Genomic DNA, 19,760 nt, shown 5'->3' on the forward strand with positions numbered 1-19,760 from the left:
TCTCTCTCTCTCTCTCATCTCCCTTCCTCTCTGACATCAATAAAGATAAGAACAGTGTGGTGGGGAGGATGGAGGAAGGGGAAAATAAATCTCGACCTCCCAGGTTAGGTGGCATCGTATGCCGCCTTGGGAGAACTGGCCTTGGTAAGGGAAAAGGTTGGTCAAGATAAGGCGCAGCTGCAGCCTCACCCCTTAGGGAGCAGAAGACAGTGTGACCGGGGAGCCTCTGCAGATGCCGTCCCTGGCCTGTCTTAGAGGACCGCAGCACCTCGCCGGCCCCTCTCCTGCCCCTGCTCCTGCGCTGGCGTCTGGAGGAGCTGGTGGAGCTCAGCCCAAGGCAGACTGAGCAGCGGGCGGGGAAGGGTCCACGCGGCCGAGACGGAAGGAACGAAAAGGGAGGGTGTGAGGAGGAGTCGGTTGTTTCCTGTGGTGGGTGTGTGCGTTTGGGTGCCTTTCATTCCTAGGATGAAAGTGACAGACATCAGTAACGGTGAAGAACGGGCAGGCTCGTGCGGCCCCGTGGACAAAACGCCGGTGATATTTGGAGGGGTGCATAGCACTTGCTGAGGTTACGGACCACCTGCCGGAAGACTGAGTCCTCGGGCTCTGCTCGGAGACTGTGGGGCTGGGACACGGCCCCCACCTGTGTCCTGGGAGAGAGAGAAGCAGGCCATTTGTTTGTTTGCTGTAATCAGCTTTCCTGTCGGCTGGAGCTTAAAGATCACTGATGATTTGCACTCAATATTTACTTTGTTCTAACTGCTTAGACATTGGCTTTTAAGCTTTGGTTCGCACACGTATGATAACTGTCAGGAATCCGTGACCGGTGCCCTCCAGCACTGTCCCCACGTCCCGGATTCCCTGACTCCGGACAGCGGTGGCTGAGCTCGCCCCCTGGTGGTGGCAAAGCATATCGGAAAGAGGCCTGCTCAGTGAGGGACCCCCAGCCAAGAGAAACTGCTCCCGAATGAAAGAAGTGTGGGACTTTCCACATTCTTTCCAAACAGTTACCAAGATGCCTTAAACTCTGTGCTTGTCCCTAACTGACTAGGTCTTAACATGGCTCCCTACTTTCTCACAAATCTTAGAGGCTTTATCTCACATCTTGCCCAGATGTTTTCATTATTTCTTCATTATAGTCATGCACCACATAAGGACGTTTTAGTCAGTGATGGACCCCATATACAAAGGTGGTCTCAGAGTTGTAATGGAGCTGAAAAATTCCTACACCTGGCGACGCCACAGCCATCGTAGGGTTGTGGCACAACACGGCACTCATGTGTTTGCGGTGACACCGGCGTAACCAGCCCACGGCGCTGCCCGTCGTGTGAGCACAGAGCACCCACAGCTATGTACAGCACAGAAGAGCTGATGATGGCGCTGAGTGGCTGTGACTGCCGCGTGTATTTACCCTACTGTGCTTTTCATCGTTACATTTGCACGCACTCTGGAAAGAGCACTTTGAAAAAGTTTGCTGGCAGGCTCGGTAGGACTGTGCTCCCATTTCACAGATGAGAAGGCTGAGGCCTGGACCAAGTGGCTCTCCCCAGGATGCACAGCCAGCACAGCACACCCAGGCCTCGAACCCATGTTCCGGGTCCCGGCTGCAGCTCGGGCACCGCTCTGAGTGGCCCGTTCCCGTGACGTCTGAGGACCCTGGGAGGACGCAGACGGCCCTCGTGTAGGCTCCTGGCGGCGTACACCCCCGTATTAGACTCTTCTCGTTACGTTTGCGTGTACTCTAGAGAGAGTACTTTTAAAAGTTTGCTGTTAAAAACCAACATTTTCAGAGCACTTCAAAAAAGAGCACTTCAAAACAACCGCCGGCGTGCGTGTTACACCATCGTAGCCGTTCACATCTGGTGCTTAGGGGTCTCCCTCGCAGCGTTTCCTCTCGTGCCGGGTTTGCTCCGGGTTCTGCGCAGCGGCTTGCTGTGCAGGCTGTGGCCCGGCGCCACGGGCTGCCCCGCGTGGCCTGGGCGTGGAGCGGGCTGCGCACCAGGCTTGTGTGCCTGTGCGTGGCCGTGTTTGCACGGCCGTGAATGACAGTGCGTCTCTCAGAACGCATCCGCACCCGTGGCGTGTGACTGTGTAATGTTTTTGCCACTGATCCTGAGAAAATTTTAAAGGGAGTAGGTGGGGTATGAGTGTCCCTTATGTTTTAACGTAAAGGGACTTAGTGTTTCAGTAGGTGACCTGAAAACGTGCCTACAAGGAAAGTTCTGGATGGTCCGAATCGGGAGGGGCCGGTAGCAGGGAGCGGGGACCTGCCCTCGTCGTGCCGAGGGCAGCCGCACGGATGGCTGGGGCAGCAGCACCAGCGGGAGGAATCTCGGGGACCAGCTGAGGAGATCTGTCCCCCCAGGAGGACTAAAGGACAGGGAGCGGAGAAAGGCGAGGAGACAGGCACGCGCCCTCTGAAGGGGTGATGTTGGAGCAGGTCTGGCTCCTGGCCCGGAGCGGGTGGGGGAGGTCGCTTCCTGTGCAGGAAGCTGGAATCTGAGGGTGACTTGCGCCCCCACTGGGACAGGCTCACTGAGTCCATCAGAGACGGACGCAGAGCGCCCAGCTGAGGGCAGCGCCAGGGCGCCCGCAGGGCCCGTGGCTCCCAGGTCTTCACGCGGCTCCTCCCAAGGAAGGTGTAGGTTAGACCCCGCCGAAAGGGGGTGCCGGCGCGAGAGTGACAGGGCCTTCCGGGAGCGGATCCGATGGGCCCGCACGAACAGAACACAGAGAGGGCCTCAGAGCTCAGTGCCCGCGCCACGGCCCCGGGCGGTACCTGAGCCACGGCCAGCAGCGGGCGGGAGGGGACCGTTGCGTGTGACTGGGCCAGGGTTCTACATTTTATTGTTGGTTTATTTATTTATAATATATTTTTATTGATTTCAGAGAGGAAGGGAGGGAGAGAGAAACATCGATGATGAAAGAGAATCATTGATCAGCTGCCTCTTGCACGCCCCACCCTGGGGATCGAGCCCGCAACCCGGCATGTGCCCTGATCGGGAGTTGAACCTGTGACCTCCTGGTTCGTTGGTCGATGCTCAACCACTGAGCCACGCCAGCCAGACGGATTTTACATTTTAGCGTGAAGCACACTAACATCATGCCGATGCCTCCTCAACACGCCAGAAGGAGCCTTCGTTCCTGTGCGCTATTGAGATTTAAGGCGAAATTGAGAAGCGCTTCTGCTGCCTCGGAGACTCGGCTCAGAGGAGACGTGGGCCTTCTCCAGTCCTCTCTTCCTTTCATCTGCTTTGTCTTAATATTTTTCCTTGTTGGGTTCTGATTTATGTTTAAGAGATTTAAAAAGTACGGACTGTGCTCCTTTTCAAAATCTACCTTCGAAAGCTGTGAATTAAGAATTTACCACCCTTTGAAGTCCTAAACAAAATGACAAGAATTACTTTTTTTATTTTAACCTATAATGAAATTGTGTTGGTGGCACATCAAAGGAAAAATACCTATAAATAAAACATGGGCATGTGTTCTTACTGCCTAAAACATACATAATTTCAAAGGAGCTGAAAATTAGGGAAATTTTCTTTTTCTTCCAAGGAGAGGCGTTCCTGTTTATGTCACCACCTTGCAGGGCTGAGGCTCTGAGCGGGCGGGTCTGCTTTGACATCGGCGAGCGCCTCACACACACTCTCCCCACTTGGCTGCCTCCACAGCCTCGCAGGCAGGCTCAGGGGCACTGTGCTCCCATTGCACAGATGAGAAGGCTGAGGCCTGGGCGAGGGCCTCTCCTCAGGGTGCACGGCCTGGGTCCCAGGTGCTGCGCGCCCCCGGCTGCAGGCCGGGCACCGCTCCGAAGGGCTCGTTTCCATGACGCCTGAGGACCCCGAGTTGACGGGCGGCCCTCGCACAGGCTCCAGCTGCATACACCCCGGGGAGCTGCGTGTGTTCAGACGGCTTGTTCGCGGACACCGTTCCGTGACACTGATTTCCACCAGCCTCTGACACCAGTGCCGTTGAAGCCGAGTGCACGGAGCTCCGTGACGACCTGGTGCGGGCGATGGGTGGTCCTGCGGACGGAGGGAACGTCGTACTTACGTCTCTGTTGCATAAACATTTGGACTGATTGGTTCCTTAATCGCTAACGTTCTCGTCAAATTAAGATTGGCACTGTTATCGCTAAATACCCTGTTGGCACAGTCTCTGCCGTGTTCAGTACCTGGGTGACCTTCTGTGACTGTTACTGCTGTCGCATTGCTTCAATAACGTGAGCCCAGCACGGCCTGCGGGAGCCTGTGATCTTGGTTAGTGTCTTGTTTTCCTTCTCGCTCTCTTCCTGAAATTCATACGAGCATGAGGTTTTTCACCCGTTGAAGAAAACTGTATAGAGCCCTGGCCCGTTTTGCTCAGTGGATAGAGCGTCGTCCTGCGGACTCAAGGGTCCCAGGTTCGATTCCGGTCAAGGGCATGTACCTTGGTTGCGGGCACATCCCCAGTAGGGAGTGTGCAGGAGGCGGCTGATCGATGTTTCTCTCTCATTGATGTTTCTAACTCTCTATCCCTCTCCCTTCCTCTCTGTAAAAAATCAATAAAATAAATAAATAAATAAAATACTTTCTCCCATTCTATGGGTTATCTTTTAAAAGAAAAAGAAAGAAATCTGTAGAGAACCACGTTCACAGCATCCTCAGGTGTGCTGACGAGGCGCGGCCCTGGGCGCTTCTGCCCACTTCGCTTCCTGCTGCGGCTGCTCCCTCTCCGTCAGGTTCACTGCCCGCCCCCCCCCCCCCCCCCGCCGTGGCACGTAATGTCTGTGTGAAGATAACCTTTCCCTTCAGTCTCCATGTTTTATCATCGTCGTTTGAAAATATGCGTTCCTTTCTGTGGTTTTTCTAGATTGAAACTGGAAGAGCGAAGGAAGGAGCTGCTCCAGAAACTCGAGGAGACGACCAGACTGACCACGTACCTGCATTCAGAGCTGAAAAGGCAAGTCTCCGCGGCTCTCGGGGGCCGTCTTCCTGACTCCGCTCCGGAGTGTTTCCGTCACCTCTGATTACTGTTCATTCCTCTCATGCTCGGCCGTTTAGAAGAAAAGAACGTAAGTTTTGCTAGTATCGTGGTCGGCAAACTGCGGCTCGCGAGCCACATGCGGCTCTTTGGCCCCTTGAGTGTGGCTCTTCCACAAAATACCACGGCCTGGGCGAGTCTATCTTGAAGAAGTGGTGTTAGAAGAAGTTTAAGTTTGAAAAATTGGGCTCTCAAAAGAAATTTCAATTGTTGTCCTGTTGATATTTGGCTCTGTTGACTAATGAGTTCGCCGACCACTGTGCTAGTACAACGGGAACGCGCACGGCCGAACTGAAGGTCGCACAGGTTTCTCTTCCCTGAGCCTCAGGGTTGCGTTTGAAACACATTGAGACATGGAGTGGGCAGCAGGTGCATCAGCTTGAGGACACACTTCGGGAATGACCTATTTTCTCCGCATCAGCCCTTCTTTTAAAGGGGGGGGGGGGGGGCGCTACGTCAGAGAGCACAGTCACTATCTCAGTACACACAGAGGAGGGAGGAGGGTGAGCCCACCTCTGGAAGCTCTGTCTTCCGCACCGCACCTCGTTTCTCCCTCAAAAAGCGTCATTTGTTCAGCAGAGTGGCTGCACTCGCACTTTGCACTGTGCACCCCGTCTGTGTGTGAAACCACAGCCTTGCTTCTGGATACCTGTGCAGGTGGGTTTACCAGCAGGGGTTTGATTCCCCCGCTGTTGTGTCCGTTGCGGAAGAGGGATGGTTGTGAATCAGAGTAGGGCTATTGCTTCAAGAGTAGCAGAGAGCCAGGTTGAAGTGTTCATGAAGAAACCCGTCATGGGAACAGTCCCCCGTCCTTCCGTGGTCAGCCTCTCTCGCTGTCCCCACGGCGCCTGGAGAGCCGGCGGGGCTGGGCCTGGGTTTCCTGGTGAGTCCGGTTTTGACAGCCTGCGCTCCTCTTCTCGCAGCCTCTCCGCCAGCACCCTGTCCATGTCGTCCGGGAGCAGCCTGGGCTCCCTGGCCTCCAGCCGGGGCTCCCTGAACACCTCCAGCAGGGGCTCGCTCAACTCCCTCAGCTCCAGCGAGCTCTACTACACCAGTCCGGGCGACCAGCTGGACGCGGACTATCAGTACAAACTGGACTTCCTCCTGCAGGAGAAGGGCGGTTACGTTCCTTCCGGGCCCATCACCACCATCCATGAGAACGAGGTGGTCAAGTCGCCCGGCCAGAGCGGTCCCAGCGGGGCGGCCGCCACGGGCCCCGCGCCCCCGCCGACCGAGGCCCCCAAGTCTGTGACATCCCTGTCCTCCAGGTCCTCCCTGTCCTCCCTGTCCCCTCCCGGCTCCCCGCTGGTGCTGGAAGGCACGTTCCCCATGTCTTCCCACGACGTCCCCCTCCACCGGTTCACCGCCGACTTCGACGACTGTGACGTGAGCAGCCACTTCGCAGACATGGGCCTCGGCGACAGTCAGACCCTGCTGGACGCCGACGCGGGAGGCGCGCCCCCGGCCCTGTCGGAGGACAAAGACCTGCGCGAAGGCGCCAGGGAGCCGTTCTACGAAGGCGCTGCAGGTACCCGTGGGCTTCGCCGGCCTGGTCCCCGCGGAGCCGTGCTAAGGGGAAAGATGGGAGGGTTCCTTTTCCCACTTAAACCAGTGGTGCGGGTCCCCCTCTTCCCGCTGCTCTTTTTATTTCGCTTCGTCTCCGGAGTGTTAGGTGATACCCCTAGACACTTTTCTCCATCAAATAAGCATCGCCGTCCCTGGTGGTGATCTCGTCGCCGGCTTCTGTTCTGCTGTCCGACACCCTGTGTGTGGCCGTGACCTGAACGTGCTCTGTGGACATGGGACACTGGGGCAGCCTCCGGTTCTGGAAGAACACGGCCCAGAGAGGGCTTTCTGTGCAAAGCTGGCCCGAAACAGGAGCCAGGCCGTTAGCAGTCGGCTCATCAGTGCCGGGCGCGGTGTTCACGCTGCCAGGGGTCCTGTACAAACACGGGTTTGTTTCCAGCCAGACGCTCCGCAGACACGGTGCCGCGCTGCCACCTGCTGGCCTGCGGGCTCCTTGCCGCCCGGGGAGGCAGCAGCTCTTCCTCTGCTTCCCGCTCCCCGACAGCAGCTGAGATCTCTGTTTCCCTGAGCGTTTCCCCCTGCGGAGCGGATGTGGCCGCAGAGGGACAGGGTGGTGTCCTGTTGGCACACAGAGCAGCTGTGGCCGAGGAGGGCGTCTGTCGTGGCGCTGGCCTGAAACCAAACGGAAAGAGCCCCCCCCCCGCGGGGCCCCGGAGCCCTGTCCGCATCTGCACGCGGGACTGTGTGTGCGACACGCAGGAGCACGGCCTCCTCGCGAGCGTTTTCTTGCGTTTCAAGGAGCATATTTAATTGGTATTCGTGGTCCTAGGGCTCTAAGTGTTACTGGATTGGCCAGTTCAGATGGTTAAAGAGTTAGAAGAATCCATCTTGTTGGCGTGGTTTCAATCCCTGGAGACTGAGACCCCCCGGGGCCCGGGGCGGGGGCAGAGGCGGGCACGGGAGAATCTGTGGCTCCCGTGCTGCTGCCTGGCGGGTGCCAGAGCCCACGTCACGCTTTTCTGAGATCATCGCCGCGAGGAAATAAGCGCAGGAGGTGCTCACGCCAAGCCGAGGGGCCCCCTCTGCCTCGGGGTGCGGGGGGCTCCCCGGAGCCAGCCTCACCTGCTCACATGTGGCTGCCCGCTGGCTGCCGTGTCCTGGCCCCATGTACCCCGTTTCTCCAGGGGTGGTTCCTCGTCTGGGAACTGAAGTGGGGGGGGGGGGGTGCGGTCTCCAGCGGCGCTGGGCCGCCCTCGCCTCGTGGGAGTTACGATGACGTGTGGCGAGAGTGGTCACCCTGCCGGCCCTGGTCCTGCCGCTAACCCCTGGCACCGCGAGGGGCGGGAAGAAGCAGGTGCTGCGGGCCCCTCTGCTGTGCTGGGGCCGGAGGGCCTTCGTGTCTCCGACGTGTCAGGGATGTGTGACCTCCGGGTGGGGCGGGCGGCTCAGCCAGGGACCAGGGGCGCCGTCTGACCCTCCGTGCCCTGGGGTCTCCTGCGGGTGTAGCCGGGGGGCCTTTTATACTCACCTGCTCCCAGCAGCCCCTGCTGGTGACAGACGCGGAGCTGGAACAAGTCCCCGTCCTTCCGTGGTCAGCCTCTCTCTGTCAGTCGGTCTCAGGCTGCCCGGGGACTCCTGGGGCTGGTGGATAAGTCACGTCACCCTCCCCCTCCTGTGGGGGTGGATGGAGCGAAGGCACTCCCTCCTGAGAGAAAGAGCCCCCCGCCCCCAGCCACCGGCGTCCTCTGAGGCCTTACCCCAGCCTCTCGCTGAGTGCAGTCAGGAGCAGGAGCGGGCACACCGGCCGGTCAGAGAGCTCAGCCCGGTGGTCGTGGTGCCCCGGGCCCAGGAGCACAGAGGGTCTCGTGGTTGGGACGGCGGTAGCCGGTGAGCAGCTCTCCACGTGGAGGGCTTTCCTCTCTGCCGTCTGCGGAGGTGTGGCCGTGCGTGTGGCGAGGGGGAGCCGAGGGTCCTTTCCTGCCGGGGCGCTGGGTGCGGTCAGGGAAACCTCTCTGGTGCTGGGGGCGGGCGGTGCCCCCTCCCCCCGCGTGGTACCGCGGTGAGTGCCCAACCAGACACAGGACAGTGAGCGTGTGCAGGTCCCTCCCCGGACTGGCTCCGGCGAAGGAAGCCACATCTCCGTCAGACAGCCCGGAGCTGGCCCGGGGCCGTGTGAGTCCGGAGCCTCGGGCCCCACACCCGTGGGCTGGAATGGTAACATCCCTGCTCCTCAGGTGGGGATTGCGGTTTGGATCTCAGAACTGCACTGTGTGTATGTTATACTTACTGCGCCCCTCTCCCCCCTCAGACGTGGAAAAGGCGGCCCCAAAAAGGAGAGGCGCGCACTTGCTCGGGGAGAGGACGGCGTGCGTGTCGGCGGCCGTGTCTGACGAGTCGGTGGCGGGAGACAGTGGCGTCTACGAAGCCTTCGTGAAACAGTAAGGCTCCCGTGCAGCGGGGGCTCCCCCGTCACCCCTCCCCAGTGCGTGTGTGGGTCACAGGCCAAGGTGTCCCCCCACCGTCAGCCGCTCCCGCAGCCTCAGGGGCAGCACTGAGGAAACGTGTGCCTGGACATGTCACTCTGTGTCAAAGATGATCTGCAGCCAGGGACAGACACGCATGTCAGCCGGGGAGAGGCAGCATGTCACAGGGAGGGACAGCATGTCACAGGGAGGGACTGCATGTCACAGGGAGGGATAGGCATGTCACAGGGAGGGACAGCATGTCACAGGATCAGCATGTCACAAGGAGGGGCAACATGTCACAGGGAGGGATAGGCATGTCACAGGATCAGCATGTCACGGAGGGACAGCATGTCACAGGGAGGGACTGCATGTCACAGGGAGGGACAGGCATGTCACAGGGAGGGATAGTCATGTCACAGGGAGGGATAGGCATGTCACAGGGAGGGATAGTCATGTCACAGGGAGGGATAGGCATGTCACAGGATCAGCATGTCACAGGGAGGGACTGCATGTCACAGGGAGGGACAGCATGTCACAGGGACAGCATGTCACAGGGAGGGGCAGCATGTCACAGGGAGGGATAGGCATGTCACAGGATCAGCATGTCAGCCAGGCAGGGACAGACACGTCAGCCAGGGAGGGACGAGCAGGGGCTGTCCTTCCTCGGATACATCTCCTAACCTGACTTGGATGGGAATGCTGAGGGGCTGGCCACCTGCGTGGCCATCAGCTCCCGAGGAGGTTTCGGGAGCTGGGAACGTGGGCAGGGGTGCAGTGCACCCCAGGGAGGCACCAGAAAGCCGTTCCCCTAAAGGGTCGGAGACAGACCCTCTCGACAAGGTGAGGGAGAGCTGGGTGAGCGCCCGGGGTCAGCCGGGGGAGGGGTGCTGGGAATGGGGTTTTCACTCGGGTGGCCCAGGGGCAGACGGTAACCGCACCACCGAGCTCCCCGTAATGAGCCGCTCTCCTGCGCCCCGTCTCCGGTTCCCAGGCCCAGTGAAGTGGGGGACGTTGCCTACGGTGAAGAGGATGCTGGCGTCGTCATGGAGACGGCGCAGGTGCAGATCGGGCTCAGGTAAAGGCTGTGCGCGGGCAGGGGCGGCCTAGCCTTCAGTGCGGGGACCACCGGCCTGGGCTCTCCCCGCTTCATCCGCTTCTCTTTCCACAGATACGACGGGAAAAGGGCCAGTTTCATGGTGATTATAGCACAACTCCGGAATCTTCATGCCTTCCTGATACCTCATACTTCAAAAGTGTAAGTAAGATCAGTGAAGAGCAAATGGCGGCCATCAAACCCCACAGGTGACATTTACACTGTCACCACGCGGTCCCTCCGGGGGAGGTGTGGCCGGCACCGAGCCGGGCCGCCCGACCTACCAGCAGCAGATCCAGACCAGAGACAGGGAGAATGCGGAAAAGCATTTGGGGTTTTGATGGTTATTCAACCGACTCATTATGAAGAACAGGAGCCAGGACTTTCTATCTCACTTTTCAAGCAGAAACTCTGTAAAATGCTGGCTGCGAGTGGCAGGAGCTGCGATGCTTAGCCTTGATCTTGACCCAGAAAACGGCCGCCAAAGACGGCGACAGGATGGCGTGGCCTTAAAACAGCTCCTTTTCCTCCAACGTCCGGACTCGCTGTTGATTGCGGGTTATCGCCTGCAGAGTGGGCCTGGTCGCAGCGGCCAGCGTTTGTGGGGGCTGCTGACCGCAGGCTGGAGGGGAGCCCCGCAGACAGAGGAAAGCACCCCCTCCTCTCCCCTGTGCCGTTGGCTCTAACCCAGAAGAACCAGTTTCCAAGGAAACGTCTTAGGATGCGTAGTGGTTAGTGAGGCCGCTGGTACAGGCGCATGAGGTCTGGAGAAGGAGCACACGCTTCCCCGGCCCAGCTCTCTCCTCGCCAGTCCCCGGGGCAGGGAACGGTTTCTGCCCACCCCGCCCCGGCAGCAGCCCGGACCCGCAGGTTCCCGCGCCGAAGTCCATGATCAACGTGCACGTAACACAGCCGCGCGCCCTTCCTCAGGCCGCATGTGCGTCTGCGGAGTGGATCGCGGAGGGCAGCTCCTAGGACACGCATGTGCGTCTGCAGAGTGGATCGTGGAGGGGCAGCTCCTAGGACACGCATGTGCGTCTGCAGAGTGTATCGTGGAGGGCAGCTCCTAGGACACGCATGTGCGTCTGCAGAGTGGATCGTGGAGGGCAGCTCCTAGGACACGCATGTGCGTCTGCAGAGTGTATCGTGGAGGGCAGCTCCTAGGACACGCATGTGCGTCTGCAGAGTGGATCGTGGAGGGGCAGCTCCTAGGACACGCATGTGCGTCTGCAGAGTGTATCGTGGAGGGCAGCTCCTAGGACACGCATGTGCGTCTACAGAGTGTATCGTGGAGGGGCAGCTCCTAGGACACGCATGTGCGCCTGCAGAGTGGATCGCGGAGGGCTGCTCCTAGGACACGCATGTGCGTCTGCAGAGTGGATCGTGGAGGGGCAGCTCCTAGGACACGCATGTGCGTCTGCAGAGTGGATCGCGGAGGGCAGCTCCTAGGACACGCATGTGCGTCTGCAGAGTGGATCGTGGAGGGGCAGCTCCTAGGACACGCATGTGCGTCTGCAGAGTGGATCGTGGAGGGCAGCTCCTAGGACACACATGTGCGTCTGCAGAGTGGATCGTGGAGGGCAGCTCCTAGGACACGCATGTGCGTCTGCAGAGTGGATCGTGGAGGGCAGCTCCTAGGACACGCATGTGCGTCTGCAGAGTGGATCGTGGAGGGCGGCTCCTAGGACACGCATGTGCGTCTGCAGAGTGGATCGTGGAGGGCAGCTCCTCGGACACGCATGTGCGTCTGCAGAGTGGATCGTGGAGGGCAGCTCCTAGGACACGCATGTGCGTCCTAGACATGCATGTGCGTCTGCAGAGTGGATCGCGGAGGGCAGCGCCTAGGACACGCATGTGCGTCTGCAGAGTGGATCGCGGAGGGCAGCTCCTAGGACACGCATGTGCGTCTGCAGAGTGGATCGCGGAGGGCAGCTCCTAGGACACGCATGTGCGTCTGCAGAGTGGATCGCGGAGGGCAGCTCCTAGGACACGCATGTGCGTCTGTAGAGAGGATCGTGGAGGGCAGCTCCTAGGACACGCATGTGCGTCTGCAGAGTGGATCGCGGAGGGCAGCTCCTAGGACACGCATGTGCGTCTGCAGAGTGTGTCATGGAGGGCAGCTCCTAGGATACGCATGTGCGTCTGCAGAGTGGATCGTGGAGGGCAGCTCCTAGGACACGCATGTGCGTCTGCAGAGTGGATCGTGGAGGGCAGCTCCTAGAACAGCATCCACAGGCCTGGCCGTGGGCGGGGGGCTCGGTGGGTGTTCTCTTCCTGGGATTTAAAAGGAAGTACCTCGTGCTGTTTCCTAGAGTCATGAGTCCTATATAATGTGTGCTCGGGAAAGTTACTTTAAGGTCGCATTACACGTTATTTCTCTCTAGCTTCTGAATTTTGCAAAGCATCGTCTAACAGGCTGTCATTTCTGATACTTCTGAGATGCTAGCCTGGGCTGTGGAAGTCCATCTGTTTTAAACTTTGTCCCAGAATGCTCCTGGGCCTTCTCCTCTGGCAGGACAATTCCGGGGACGTGCTGACCGCCGTCTCTCGTTAAGGACTCAGGACGATGCTCTTCGGAACCACATCACCTAGTGTCCCGACGCCCCAGGCTCAGAAATCACTCACAGTGGAGTGGGCTGTACCTGGGCGGGTGGGACGTTCAGCATGTCTGTCCCCTGGTGCTGTCTGCCTTCGCCTTCCTGCCATGTGCCCTGGCTGGGGCCCGGGGCGTGGAGAGCTGCGGCCCGGGGGGTGTGGAGGGCTGGGGCCCGGGGAGGGGGGGTGGCGGGCCGGGGCCTGTGCTGGGCACTGGTGGCGCGGGCGGGCGGGTGGGCGGGCGGCTGGGAGCAGGGCCGTGTCGCTGAGCGGGAGGACCAGGACCAGGACCAGGACGGCCGCAGGGCTCCACGTGGCGATGGCCCCGCCCCCGTGTCTCTCCGCGGATAGTTTCAGGCGCCGTGAACCCGCCGTGGCTGCAGAGCCCTGAGTCGTTTGCTCTCCCGTCTCTGCAGGTATTTCAGGGTCGCTCTGCTGCCCTCCTCCACGGACGTCAGCTGTCTGTTCCGAACGAAGGTGCACCCGGCCACGGAACCCCTTCTGTTCAACGACATGTTCCGCGTGGCCATCTCGCAGGCGGCCCTGCAGCAGAAGACGCTGCGGGTGGACCTGTGCTGCGCCCGCGCGCACCGCACGGAGGAGTGCCTGGTGGGTGGCCCTGCTCCCGCACCCCCCTCGCCCGGACATCCCTGTGTTTCTATTGCCGTGGGCCAGCCCCGACGTCACCCAAACCCGCCCAGTGCCCCGGACACGGGGCTGTCGCGGTTTCCATGTGAAGGATGATCTCAGGTTTCCGTTCTCTTATTCCACACCTTTGACCTCTGCCTCTGCATGGTGACTCTCTAAAGGCTGCTTTCCCTTTCCACCCTTTGACCTCTGTCTGACTGTCACCTTGGAGCATGTTTGCTCAGTACGAGTCTTGTGCTGGGTGCTCTGTACATAGTATCTCATGAAGACCTCATCACTTTTATAAAAAAGGTATGGTTGCCCCTATTTACCTAATAAAATAGTAATATGCTAATTGACCATACATTCACAATGCCCACCAGCCAATCAGGAGTGAGCATGCAAATTAACCTAACAAAGATGGTGGGTTGATTTGCATACACAGGCACCGAGCAGCCGGGGATGGGGCAGGACGCAGGCATTCCGCACCACCCCAGCCGCTCTGGGCCTCTGGGCAGCATGGGAAAGCAGAAAAGCGGCTCCGGGCCGGAGTGGAAAGGCTGCTCTGGCCGGAGCAAAGGCGGTGCCGGCAGCCAGGGGAACGAAGGCCCATTCTGCACGAATCTTCATTCGTGCATCGGGCCATGAGATTTCAATAAAGAACTGCAGAGAGAGGTAACATACAGCCACCAAATAACCCCACACATAAGTCACTGTCACAAACTTAAATTGAGCAAGACACTGAGTATAGAGTCCCTGTGTTCGGCTCACTCTCCCGGCCTGGTAACAGAGCATCGAGGAAGATAAGTGCGCTGTTAGTTAGGTAAATATGATATTTAAACGCTAAAGCGGAAGACTGCGTACAGCTGACAGCGACTTTAACGCACTGTGTGCGTCATACCAGACAGCCATTCCACACCAGTAAAACGCGGTGCTCAAATGCGCTAGGTGAACGGTGGGTCTCTCACCCAGCCCTTCTCTGCAGGACAGGGGAGACACAGACGCACGAAGTGGAAGAGAGTGAAAGATCTCTGGTTAATATCTTGTCTGTCTACAAAAATACCTGGTATTGTCTGACAATGAAGACAGTTAGAACGAAGCAAAGATGCCCTGGCTGATTTGGCTCAGTGGATAGAGCGCTGGCCCACAGACTGAAGGATCCAGGGTTCAATTCCAGTCAAGGGCACGTACCTCGGTTTCAGGCTCCATCCCGGCCCTGGTTGGGCATGTTCAGGAGGCAACCAATCCATGTGCCTCTCTCACATCCATGTTTCTCTTTCTCTGTCTGTCCCCCTCCCTCCCACTCTCTAAAAAATCAATGAAAAAATATCCTCGGGTGAGGATTAACAAAATATTTTAAAAAGCAAGAAGCAAAGATAGACTAATTAGGCTGTCAGAAAGGCTTAGTATAAATATATGTGTTAGCAGCTCCGTAAGGTTAATAAATATGTTAAGTGACCTTCTTATAAAATGATAGTTTAATTTAGATCCTGGCTAATAAGTGTGATTTGGTGAAATATAAAAGCTTTTAACCTTTTTTTTTTTTTTTTTACATTCTACTAATTTAGTTAAAGAAAATTTTTTCTAATTTCTCATTTAAGAACCACAATGGAGTTTTTTATTTGTTAGTTTTTACATTTTTCAGTAGATAATGGACTTTTGTAAATAATAATCAGATCACTCATAACATAAGATGTATTATGGTTTATACGTAGGCATTTGTATTTTTATTTTTAAACTTTTTAAAAAATAATAATTTCACACTTACAAAATGTTGCATGCTTAGTCATTAGGTTGTGGCAAAATAGTATCTCACAAAACAATCCCAGAATTGGCTTTTACTTTTTTAATATTTTATAAAAATATTTTTAATTGATATCAGAGAGGAAGGGAGAGGGAGAGAGAGATAGAAACATCAATGATGAGAGAGAATCATTGATCTGCTGCCTCCTGCATGCCCCACACTAGGGATCAAGTCCATAACCCGGGCATGTGCCCTGACAGAGAATCAAACCAGTGACCTGGTTGATAGGTCGACGCTCAACCACCGAGCCACACCGACTGGGTCAGAGTTGGCTTTTAGATTGGCATCATTTCTTATTCAGTCACACCTGAAAACATAAGACATCTTCAGGCTTTTAAAAAATGTAATGCTTTATATCATGATTATTGCTTTTTTTTTTTTAATCCTAAAACAAGCTTGCCCCATAATCTGAATTATATCAGGAGCAAATATGGATTTAAACACTTTATCTCCTCTTTTTCCTCTCACCTCCCATAGGCTGGAACTCAGATCAGTCTGGCCGATTTGCCGTTTTCCAGTGAGATTTTCACTCTGTGGTATAATCTGCTTCCTTCTAAGCAAATGCCTCCCAAAACGAACGAAGAAGAACACGAGGATTCGGTATTCCAGCCGAGCCAGCCATTGGTGGAGCCCATAGACTTGGTGAGTCAGAATGAGAGAAGAAAGTCATTGCGGTTTAATAAGCCAACACGGGACAGAAGCTGTGATGCCAGCGTGCTTTATTCCCTCGCTATCCTTCCTTCCTCCCGCCTCCTGAAAGAAGGAAAGATCATCTCCCGCTGTTTCAAGCTGATAAAAGAATCGCTTGTTTCTGCTCACACTTCCTCCCATAACTATCACCTGACGTGGAGGCACGTAGCTTTGGGTGACATGAGCAACCTTTTGATTTAAGTTTATATTTTTACACATGGTGTTCACTGTCAAGTTATACATTTGAAACTTACATTTTTTGCAAAGGTTAAAATATAACCTTAGCTTCCGTTTGTAACATCGAGCTCCACAAATGCTTTCTATTACAAAGTGCGTTGTCACCAATAGTCATACTTCACCACTTCGCAGAACGTGGCATCTGTGGCTGCTGCTGAGTCACATTAAGTCAGACTGTCTGTGAGGGAAGACCCCGCTCAGCCTGAGGCAGATGGTTAAAGCCCAGAGCTCAGTTGTTCATCTGCGCAGGACCCGTGGGCACTGGTGGGCGGCGGAGGGAGACAGACGTGTGGGAGAGCCCACGTGACACACCGGCTTCGTGGTCGACGCTCAGGCTGCCAGAACGCTCCCATCATGTCCCCGAGTGCAAGCTGTTCAATAAGCTTTATGCCGGATGAGTCACGTACCACACAGCCCACCCACTCAAAGTATGCGGTTCCCCTTCGGGACCACACAGTCCAGTCGTTTCTAGTTGATTCACAGCCTTCCTTACCACGCCTAACATTAGAACATCGCATCCTCCCAAAAGGAGCCGCGTCGCCTTTAGCCCACAGTCACTCCCAGTTCCGACCCTTGTACTCAAGACAAGCATTCATCTCCCTTCCGTCTCTATAGATTAGTTACCGTATTTTCCGGCGTATAAGACGACGGGCATATAAGATTTTCCTGGGTTAAAAAGTCATCTTATATGCCTCCAATATATCTAGTCCATTATATCTAATCCCATCAATATAGTCCAATATACCGTATTTTCCAGCATATAAAACGGCTTTTTAACCCAGGAAAATCTTATACTCCCAGTCGTCTTATACGCAGGAAAGTACGTTAATTGTGGACACTCCATATACATGGAGTAACACAGTGTTTGTTCTTTTGTGACTGTCTTCTTTCCCTTAGCATACCGTTTTCAAGATCCATCCATAAAGTAACGTATTATTTTGTCCACGTAATACTATTTCCAAGTAATACTCGGTTGTAGTGATCTCCCACCTTTTATTTATCTGTTCATCAACTCATGGCCATTTGGGCGGTTGCTATTTTTTTACTCTTACTAATAATGCTGCTATGAACATTTGTATCAACTTACATGGACGTGTGTCTTCATTTATGGGGGGGACATACCTAGGAGTGGAATGGTTGGGTCAAATGTTGGACATAATTCTATGTTTCACGTGTTGAGGGGCTAACAAACTGTTTTCCAAAGTGGCTGCCCCATTTTATGTTCTCGCCAGCACGGTCTGAGGCTCGCTCCCCACTGCCTCGCCCATGAGGTTAATCTGTCTTCCCTCCAGCCAGGCTAGTGGGGAGGAAGGGGGATGGCTGGGTTCATTCACATTTCCCTAATGACTAAGATGTGGGGCATGTTTTCATGGCTGGTCATTAGTATGTCTTTTTTTTTCTTTTGAGAACTGTCTATTCAGATCCCTTGTTTGCTTTTTAAATGTGGTTATTTTATCTTTTTATTATTGAGTTATGAGCATTCCTCATATATTCTTGATAGAAGTCTCTTATCCAGTAAATGATTTGCAAATATTTTCTCTCATGCTGTGGGTTATCGTTTCATTTTCTTGATGGTTTTATTTGCAGTCAAGTTTTCAATTCTGATAAAAATCAAATTGTATATATTTTTTTCTTTTATTGCGTATGTTGTTGATGTGATATCTAAGAAGGCTTTGCCAAACTTAACATCACAAAGATTTACTCCTGTGTTTTCTTCTGAGAGTTTTAAAGTTTAGTTTTATTTTTAGGCCTCTGATTCATTTGTTTTTTTATGTGTGATGTAACAAGTGGGTTCAGGTTCATTCTTTTTGTATGTGGGCATGCAATTGTCCTAACACTATTTATTGAAAAGAAAAACCAACAACTACTCTTTCTCCCATTGAATTATCTTGCCCAAATCAATTGAACGTAAGTGTGAGCATTTATATTTCTGGACTCTCAATTCTGTTCCACTAACCTACATGTCTGTACTTAGGCCAGCACCACACTGCTTTGATTACTGTAGTTTAGTAATTATTTTGAAATCAGAAAGTATGAGTCATCACACTTTGTTTTCCTTTTTCAAGATGGTTTGGGCTGTTCAGGGTCCCTTGCATTTCCATATGAATTTTAGCACCAGTTTATCAATTTCCACACACAAAAAAAATAGGGTTTTGATAGAGACTACACCGAGTCAGTAGGTCAGTTGGGGGCATTGTTGCCTTAACAGTGTTCGTCTTCTGATCCGTGAGTACAGGATGTCTTCCCATCTACTTAGGTCTTCCTTAATTTCTTCCAACACGGTTTCGTATTTGTCAGAGACCCAGTTTATACTTCTTTTGTTAATTTTGTTCTTTTTGATGCTCTTGTAAATAGAACTGTTTTCTTAATTACATATTCAGATTACTCGTTGCATAATTAATTTTTATCTACTTATCTTGTATCCTGCGATCTTGCTGAACTCATTTATTAGTGCTAATAGTGTTTTTTAGTGGATTCCCTAGGATTTTCTATGCATAAGATTATATCTTCTGAAAACAGGGTTCGTCTGCTTCTTCCTTCCCAGTCACTTTGTGTTTCTGATTCTTGCCTCGTTTCCCTGGCTGGAGCTCCCGGCGCAGTACTGGGAGAAGTGGGGAGAGCCTCCTTGTCCTGTGCCTGACCTTCGCGGGGAGTTGCCGTCTCTTGCCGCTAAGTGGGATTTTGCGGTGGGTTTTTGTAGATGCCCTTCCTCGGACTGGGGAAGCCCTCCTCCTGGTTGGCTGAGTGTCTTTATCCTTACAGGTTGTTGGGTGGGACAGGAGCTTTCAGCATTGATTGAGGTGATCATGGGGTTTCTGTCCTGCATGCTATTCATATGGTTTATTGATTTCCAGGTAGTAAGCCCATCTTGCATCCCCACTTGGTCATGGTGTATAATCCTTTTCATATGTTAGTAGATTTAGGGTTTTTTTCCAGCAGTTTTACTCTGATGTGCTCATATGATTTGTGTGTGTGTTTATTCTAGTGAAGTTCTCCATCATTTCCTCTGCTTTCTTAAACATATTAATTGTGAAGTTACAAACTTCTGCTCTGAGTCACGCCGTGTGGAGATCACCGGGGAGTCTGCCTCTTTGGCCTGCTGTTTCTCTCGGCTTCGGTCGCGGTCTGTGGTCAGTGGTGCTGGGTGTCACGTGTGAAAGGAGGCTCTGGTGCAGGCCTCCTCCAGAGAGGGGTGCTCTTCTCCTGGAGGCAGCTCACAAGGGGGGGGGGGGGGAACCGCAGTCCCCGTTTTCCTCTCCCCAGGATGGCGAGCTGACGGGCATGCCTCCAGCTGCTGGGTGTTGCTGTTTCTCAGCTCCTTGCTTGCACGTTGGAGGTGCCTCTGTGGGAACTGCAGGAACTGGGCTCACTTTAGAGTCGCTTTCTCCGGTCCCTCGCGTGCTGCCAGCACCGTCTGTTGGTCTGAGTGCCTCCCACCGGAATTGGCACGTGCCCCCCCACTTCCCCGGGAAAAGAGTGCAGTGGTGGTCGGTCCGCCTGCCTGCATTCCCCTTCGGCCAGGGCCTTGGCCCTCTGGTCCCCATAGCCTTGGTGGCTCTCCATCGCTTTAAAACACCTGGAGTTTCTGTTGGTTTTATTCTGTTCATCTTGCATATTCTCAGCAGGAGAATCGGGTCGAGTCCGGCTCCCTCTTCACAGCTGGAAGTCCCACCTGATGAGTGTCTCCCTTATTTCCGGA

At 54.8% G+C, this 19,760-nt stretch overlaps 1 protein-coding gene across 1 annotated transcript in view; it reads left to right on the forward strand.

Moving 5' to 3' along the window:
• WWC2 (WW and C2 domain containing 2) overlaps positions 1-19,760 on the forward strand; it is a 131,853-nt gene that overhangs the window by 96,547 nt on the left and 15,546 nt on the right. Inside the window, 7 exon segments of the mRNA XM_079779211.1 lie at positions 4,852-4,941; positions 5,946-6,550; positions 8,858-8,987; positions 10,006-10,089; positions 10,183-10,269; positions 13,119-13,311; positions 15,611-15,775. Of these exon segments, the coding sequence (XP_079635337.1) occupies positions 4,852-4,941; positions 5,946-6,550; positions 8,858-8,987; positions 10,006-10,089; positions 10,183-10,269; positions 13,119-13,311; positions 15,611-15,775 (1,354 nt within the window).

The sequence above is a fragment of the Cnephaeus nilssonii genome, assembly GCF_951640355.1.
Source record: "Cnephaeus nilssonii genome assembly, chromosome: 8".
Taxonomy (NCBI): domain Eukaryota; kingdom Metazoa; phylum Chordata; class Mammalia; order Chiroptera; family Vespertilionidae; genus Cnephaeus; species Cnephaeus nilssonii.